An 8,483-nucleotide genomic window follows, 5' to 3' on the forward strand; every position below is an offset into this window, starting at 1 on the left:
TGGGCAATTTAGCGCGGCCAATCCACCTAACTTCCACATCTTTGGACAGTGGGAGGAAACTGGAGCACCCGGAGGATACCCACGCAGATACGGGGAGAATATGCAAACCCCCCACACAGACAGTCGCCTGAGGATGGAATCGAACCTGGGTCCCTGGCACGTGAGGCAGCAGTGCTAACTGCTGAACCACCGTGCCACCCCAATGTTGTACGCAGATAGAGCAAATGATTGAGAAAGCAAATGGAATATTGTTATTTTTTTGCAGGAAGAATGGAATATAACAGAAGGGAAGTCTTTTGCAGCTATTCAGGGCCTTGGTGAGACCACATAATTTTGATCTCTGTTGCTGTGCTACTGTGTTGTTTGACTGGTCTGTGAAACAAGTCTCCCAATTTTGGCAGAGCCCCCAGTTGTTTTGATAAGGAAGACTTTGCAAGGTTCCAGTGCCTAGGTCAATGTTCAGTTGTTAGTTTACTTCCATTTCTTTGTGATTTCTTTCCATTGCACATTCTGAAGAAGAGTAACTCGAAACATTTAATCTACTTTCTCTCCACAGATACTGCCAGACCTGTAGCGTTTCTCCCGCAATTTTTGTTTTTGTTTGTTACAGGTCTCCAGCATCCACAGCTTTGTTTTATTCATTCCTTTGAAATGTTGTAATGGTTTGATTGAAAGAAGTAGTTTGTTCAGCCATTTACAGAAGGTAGTTAAGAAACAACCAGATGGCTGTGGGTCTGGATTTAAATGCAAACTTCCCTAAAAGCTATAAGTGAAACAGATTTGTGACAAACAACAATGGTTTCTTGGTCTCTGTGAAACTGGTGTTTAATTTCACCATTTTCATTGAATTCAAATTTCACCATCTGCTGTACTGGGATTTGAACCCAGATCCCCAGAACTTTAGCCTGGGGTTGTAAATGACCAGTATAACGACAGTACTACGATGCTAATAGGTTTGAATGGACAGATTGTGCCCCCCACGCGCCCCCCCACCCCATATATTGTGGGTGGGCTGGTGGGAACAATAAAATGTTAGGCTGAAAGGTTTGGTATGAGTACTTTGTAGAAGTGGTGCTAGCTGGAAGAGTCCTTAGCGTGTTTTGATTTCAGTCATCACTGCTGTGAGAGATCCTGCAGTGTCCTTCACAATGCAGAGAAGGCAAGTCCCACAAGGTCAGCCCTTTTCCACAAAAAGGCGAATCCAATGCTGAATACTAACATGAACATTCAGTCAAATGTGAACAAAAAAATAGCCTCTTCAGCAATTATGCAAATGTCCCTAACTCAGATGTAACCATCAATGCACATGAATCACAAGGCACCAGGATATTTACCTCGCTGACTGATCAATTCTTACAAATAACCACATTGTACAGAAGAATAAAATGACTGCAGCCAAGCATGATGTTTCAGTTTGGAAAACACTGGTGCCATCATTGTGTTCTGCAGTGGTAACAGTGTGTGTGTGTATGTGAATTTGTGGGCGCGGGGCGGGGGGGAATGCGGTTGGGGGGCAGGGATGTAGAGCCTTCCCATTTGACTATAAGATTAACAGCCAACCAGCAGTTGCAGTGTTGCCAGATGCCTGCAGGTTTCTCCACTGAAATGCTTCCCCACCCTCTGATCATGTGTCTCACCACAGCATTGCCAGGAGAGTCACAGAGCTGTACAGCACGGAAGCAGACCCTTCGGTCCAACTCGTCCATGCCAACCAGATATCCTAAATTCATCTAGTCCCATATGACAGCATTTGGCCTGTATCTCTTAAACCCTTCCTATTCATATACCCTTCCAGATGCCTTTTAAATGTTGTAATTGTGTCAGCCTCCACCACTTCCTCTGGGCAGCTCATCCCATACACGTTAAAAGCAACCCATGTCATAACAGGACTGGGTGTGGGGAGGGTAAAAAAACACATAGAAAGATGGAATCAGGCTCTAAAGTTATTGAACGTTATGGACTTCAGTAAGACGTTCAACAAGGTTCTGCACAGTAGACTGGTTAGCAAAGTTAGATCACGCAGAATAGAGGGAGAGCTAGCCATTTAGATACAAAATTTCCTCAAAGATAGCAGACAGAGAGTGGTGAGTCATAGAGTCCTACAGCACAGGGACAGGTCCTTCGGCCCAAACTGGTCCATGCTGACCAAAATGTCCATCCACGCTAACCCCGTTTCCCTGCACTTGGCCCATATCCTTCTAAATCTTTCCTAACCATGTATTCGTCCAAATGTCTTTTAAATGTTGTTAATGTACCCGTCTCAACCACTTCCACTGGCAGCTCATTCCATATGCATACTACCCTCTGTGTAAAAAAATTGCCCCTCAGGTTCCCATGTATTCTTTCCCCTCTTGCCTTAAACTGATGCCCTCTAGTCCTCGATTCTCCAACACTGTGAAAAAGACTGAGTGCATTCATCCTATCCGTGCCTGTCATGATTTTTATATGCTTCTATAAAATCCACCCTTAGCCTCTTACACTCTAAAGAAAACAGTCCCATCCTCTCCCTATAACTAAGTCCCTTGATTCCTGGCAACATCCCTGTAAATTTCTTCTACATTCTTTCCAGTTTAATAACATCCTTCCTATAGCAGGTGACCAAAACTGAACACAATACTCCAAGTGTAGCCTCACCAACGTCCTGTACAACTGCAACATAACTTCCCAACTTCTATACTCAATCCCCTGACTGATGAAGACCAGTGTGCCAAAAGCCACCTTCAGTGCCCTGCCTATGTGTGAATCCACTTTCAGAGAACCATGCACCTGAACTCCAAGGTCCCTCTGTTCCACTGCACTCTTATGGCCCTACCATTCATCATGAAACTCCTACCTTGATTTGACTTTCCAAAATGCAAAATTCTGAAGAAGGGCCTAGCCCCGAAACGTCAGCCTTCCTGCTCCTCTGATGCTGCTTGGCCTGCTGTGTTCATCCAGCTCTACACCTTGTTACCTCACACTTATCTGTATTAAACTCTATTTGCCATTTCTCAGCCCACTTCCCCAGCTGATCAAGATCCTGCTGCAATTTCTGATAACCTTCCTCACTGTCCATGATACCACCTATCTTAGTGTCATCGGCAAACTTACCAATTATGCCTTGTACATTTTCATCCAAATCATTGACGTAGATAACAAACAGCAATGGGCCCAGCACCGACTCCTGAGGCACATCACTAGTCACAGGCCTCCAGTCCAACAAACACCCTTCCACTATTACTCTCTGCTTTGTACCATCAAGCCAATTGTGTATCCAATTTGCCAGCTGTCCCTGGGTTCCATGCAATCTAACCTTCCAGAGCAGCCTACCAGGTGGAATCTTATCAAAGGCCTTACTGAAATCCACGTAGACTATATCTACCACCCTGCCCTCATCAACCTTCCTGGTCACTTCGCCAAAGAACTCTAACAAATTCATAAAGCATGATCTCCCACACTGGAAGCCATGCTGACTACTCCTAATCAAACCCTGTCTTTCCAAACGCGCATATATTTTATCCTTCTGAATCTTCTCAAGTAACTTACGTGCCATCAATGTTAAGCTCACTGGTCTATAATTCCCAGATTTTTCTTTGCAGTTCTTCTTGAATAAGGGCACAACATTCCCTACCCTCCAGTCTTCCAGGACTTTACCCGTGGCTAGCGATGATATAAATATATCGGCCAGGGCTCCCTCAATTTCTTCCCTAGCCTCTTGCAAGGTTCTTTGATATATCTGGTCAGGACCAGGAGTTTTATCCAACTTCATACATTCTAATACTTCCAACACCACCTCTACTGTGATATGGACTGTCCCCAAGATATCACCACTAACTTCCCCAAGTTCCCAAGTTTTCATGTCTTTCTCCACGATAAACACAGAGGAGAAATATTCATTGAGGACCATCCCTATCTCCTGGAGTTCCACACATAATGTTCACTTTGGTCTTTAAGAGGTCGTGTTCTCTCTCTGTAGTTATTCTTTTTCCTTTAATATACTTAAAGAATCTCTTAGATTCATTCTAATCTTCTCAGCCAAAGCTATCTCATGCCCCCTTTTCGCCCTCCTGATTTCCTTCTTCAGTAAACTCCTGTATCCCCCTATATACCTCCAGAGATTCCTTTGATCCAGTTGCTTGCTCCTGGGCCATGTCTCCTTTTATTTTGGTCAAAAGTGAAAGAAGCCTATCGTCTCTGGCGGTGGTGGAGGGTTAGAACAAAGAACAAAGAAAATTACAGCACAGGAACAGGCCCTTCAGCCCTCCAGGTCTGCGCCAATCCAGATCCTCTATCTAAACCTGTCGCCTATTTTCCAAGGATCTGTATCCCTCTGCTCCCTGCCCATTCATGTATCTGTCTAGATACATCTTAAATGACACTATCATGTCCGCCTCTACCACCTCCGCTGGCAACACGTTCCAGGCACCCACGACCCTCTGCGTAAAGAACTTTCCAGGCATATCTCCCTTAAACTTTTCCCCCCTCGCCTTGAAATTGTGACCCCTAGTAAGTGAGTCCCCCACTCTTGCTATCCACCCTGTCTATACCTGTCATGATTATGAGACCTCAATCAGGTCCCCCCTCAACCTCCATCTTTCTAATGTAAATAATCCTAATCTACTCAACCTCTCTTCATAGCTAGCGCCCTCCATACCAGGCAACATCCTGGTGAACCTCCTCTGCACCCTCTGCAAACCATCCACATCCTTTGGGTAATGTGGCGACCAGAACTCTACGCAGTATTCCAAATGTGGTCGAACCAAAGTCCTATACAACTGTAACATGAGCATGGTTGTTTCTCAGACTGGAGGCCTGTGACCAAAGATCGGAGCGGCGTCCATACTTTTTGTCATTTATGTAAATGATTTGGATGTGAATTTAGGAGGTATGGTTAGTAAGTTTGCCAAAATTCATGGGGTAGTGGGCTGCCAAGAAGGTTACCTCAGAGTACAATGGGATCTTGATCAGATGGGCCAATGAGCTGAGGAGTGGCAGATGGAGTTTAATTTAGATAAATGTGAGGTTCTGCATTTTGGAAAGGCAAATCAGGGCAGGGCTTATACGCTCAGTGGTAAAGTCCTGGGGAGTGTTATTGAACAAAGGGACCTTGGAGTGTAGGTTCATAGTTCCTTGAAAGTGGAGTCGCAGGTAGATAGGATAGTGAAGAAGGCATTCAGTACGCTTGCTTTTATTGGTCAGTGCATTGAGTATAGTAGTTGGGAGGTCATGTTGCAGCTATATAGGATATTGGTTAGGCCACTTTTGGAATACTGTGTGCAATTCTGGTCTCCCTGCTATCGGAAATATCTTGTGAAACTTGAAAGGGTTCAGAAAAGATTTACAAGGACGTTGCCAGAGTTGGAGGATTTGAGCTACAGGGAGAGGATGGATAGACTGGGGTTATATTCCCTGGAGCATCGGAGGCTGAGGGATGACCTTTTCAAGGTTTATAAAATCATGAGGGGCATGGATAGAGTGAATAGTTAAGGTCTTTTTCCCAGGGTAGGAGTCCAAAATTAGTAGGCCTATGTTTAAGGTGAGAGGGGAAAGATTTAAAAGGGGCCTAAGGGGCAACTTTTCATGCAGAGGGTGGTGCGTGTCTGGAATGAGCTGCCAGAGCAAGTAGTGGAAGCTGGTACAATTACAACTTTTAAAAGACATCTGGATGAGTACATAAATAGGAAGGGTTTAGAGGGATATGGGTCTAATGCTGGCCGATGGGACTAGGTTAATTTAGGATATCCAGTCAGCATGGACGAGTTGGATCAAAGAGTCTGTTTCCATGCTGTACACGTCTTAGACTGTACGAGTCTAACCGATTGCTGAGTCCCAGCGGCTGCAGGATTCCTGAGCAGAAAGTGGGATGCTTGAGAAAATGAGACTATCACATGGAGACTGGGGTGCAGGGAGGTGACTTACCAGTTGTTGTAAGCTGTGATGTTAAGTAACCTGAATATCTAGTCACAGCTTATAACAACTACTTCACTGGACCGGAAACATTAACTCTGATTTTTTCTTCTCAGATGCTGCCAGACCTGCTGAGCTTTACCAGCAACTTCTGCTTTTGTAATTACTGAAGGAAAGATGGTTATCTTTAATCAGAGATAGTAGGAACTGCAGATGCTGGAGAATCTGAGATAACAAGGTGCAGGGCTGGATGAACACAGCAGCATCATAGGAGCAGGAAGGCTATCAGAGATAGTAGGAACTGCAGATGCTGGAGAATCTGAGATAACATCCTATGATGCTGCTTGGCCTGCTGTATTCATCCAGCTCTACACCTTGTTATCTCCTTAATTTAATGTGGATTTTGACTGCAGGGACCAGAGAGAGCAAGCTTCAGTGCTGGTGGAGGTCAATGCATTTCTCTCAGGTTGTTCAGTTACCTGCGAACCAATCAGACAGTTGTTAACAGACAAAAAGATTTTGTCATTGATAATCCCTAGACCAGTCACCTTTTAGTTGCCACCCAGATATAACTGTATCCCAGATATGCACAGTACCCCTCGGCTGCAAACAAGTTCACTTCCTGCTTCTACAAACAGTTATTAACATGAAGCTTGCTGTAACTGTCAGGTTCCTTGTTTTTCAAAGCATACAGCAATCTCTTAAAACACTTTTTAAAAAAACATTCTGTCCCATTTCAGCCGAAATACTTTTTAAAAGCACAAAAATAAAAAGACAAAGTCATTACAGGTTGCTAAGTTGAGATGTTGATTGGAACAGCCAGGTCTGGGGAGTAGCAATGGCCGTGGGTGGTATGGGCTGGGTTTGTTTCACACTCTGTAATCAGTTATTTTCTCTTTCAGTCCACCAAGACTACTGGTTCAAGTGGGACTTCACTCACACCGTCACCATCTGGTGGGGAGCCAAGCAGCAGTGAGCCCAGTACACCAGCACAGACTCCACTTGCCGCTCCAATCATCCCTACACCAGCTGGACTGCCCTCACCTCTGGCACCTCCCCTGCTCTCCCCCAGGGTGAGTAAGTATTGATGAATGGAGTTAATGCGACTGATACACAGTGATTTCTTCCTTTCCCAGCCACATTAAATCTGCCAGTGTCTCTAACAGGATTGCAGATACGGAGAATGGACACTAAAAATCCTTTGTGTGTGTGTGTTTGTGGCTGTAGTGAGGAGACTGCACCTACAACATCGGAACAGGAGGAGACCATTTAGCTCCTGAACTCTGTCCCACTAATCAGTGAGAATGTGGCAGGTCTCTGATTTAACTCCATGAAGCTTCCTTTGCCCCAAATCCATTCATAGCTTGGAATGACAGAGCACCCTGCTGACCATTAGTGACCCAGCCACCTCGACAGTCCATCTCACACCAGAGGTGGTGTTGGAAATATTAGAATGTATGAAGGTGAATAAATCTCCTGGTCCCGACCAGATATATCCAAGATCCCTGCAAGAGGCTAGGGAAGAAATTGCGGGGGCCCTGGCTGATACATTTGCATCATCGTTAGCCACAGGTGAGGTCCCGGAAGACTGGAGGGTAGTGAATGTTGGAGCGGGAGGGGGAGGATCCAGTTGTTGTGGTCCATGCCGGAACAAACAACATAGGCAAGACAGGGAAAGAGGACCTGTTCAGAGATTATCAGGAGCTAAGAACTAAATTAAAGAACAGGTCCTCAAGGGTTATAATTTCTGGATTACTGCCTGAGCCATGTGCTAATTGGCGTAGGGACATGACAATAAGGGAAGTAAACACATGGCTAAAAGAGTGGTGCGGGAAAGAGGGGTTCCTTTTCATGGGGCACTGGCATCAGCATTGGAACAGGAGGGATCTGTACCATTGGGACGGTCTCTACCTGAATCGAGCTGGGATCAATGTTCGAGCAAAAAGGGTAAATAGGCTGGTCAACAGGACTTTAAACTGGAAAGTGGGAGGGAAGGGAATAGTGATAATTGCCCCACTTGCCCCAGTGGGAAACAAAGCAGCAGGTTAACATCTGTAGTGGAGAATTCAACGAAGTGGAAAATTATGAAAGAAATGACAGGGAAGGAGAATTCAAGAGATGTTATCAAAGTCTTCAGCACAGATGCAAATAGGACAGAGTGTTTGGAAAAGGCTAGCAATCAAACACTGGAAAAACGAATGAAAATGAGAAGAGGGAGGGTTAATACAGGACTGAAGGTGTTATATCTGATGCACACAGTATAAGGAATAAGGTAAATGAGCTTGCGTTGCAGATTGAAACTGGCAGGCATGACGCGGTAGGCATCATGGGATGTGGCTGTAAGGGAATCAGGATTGGGAAATGAATATCCAAGGATATAAATCCTATCGAAAAGATAGGCAGGTGGGCCGAGGGGGTGGGGGTTGCCTTATTATTGAGAAATGAAGTTAAATCAGTAGGAAGAAACAAAGTAGGGTCAGATGGTGTAGAATCTGTGGGTAGAATTGACGAAGCGCAAAGGTAAAAATACCATAGTTGAGGTTGTGTACAGGCCTCCAAACAGTCGTCAGGAGCTGGAGCGCAAGATACACCAGGAG

The 8,483-nt window shown here is 45.0% G+C and overlaps 1 protein-coding gene across 1 annotated transcript in view; it reads left to right on the forward strand.

Moving 5' to 3' along the window:
* Window positions 1-1,385: 1,385 nt before the first annotated feature.
* Window positions 1,386-8,483, forward strand: part of LOC109922451 (dynactin subunit 1-like) — a 63,135-nt gene continuing 56,037 nt past the window's right edge. The window contains exons 1-2 of the mRNA XM_048599306.1: window positions 1,386-1,451; window positions 6,789-6,959. Coding sequence (XP_048455263.1) covers window positions 1,386-1,451; window positions 6,789-6,959 — 237 coding nt within the window. The remainder of the gene's footprint in view (window positions 1,452-6,788; window positions 6,960-8,483) is intronic.

The sequence above is a fragment of the Rhincodon typus genome, chromosome 1, assembly GCF_021869965.1.
Source record: "Rhincodon typus isolate 14 chromosome 1, sRhiTyp1.1, whole genome shotgun sequence".
NCBI lineage: Eukaryota > Metazoa > Chordata > Chondrichthyes > Orectolobiformes > Rhincodontidae > Rhincodon > Rhincodon typus.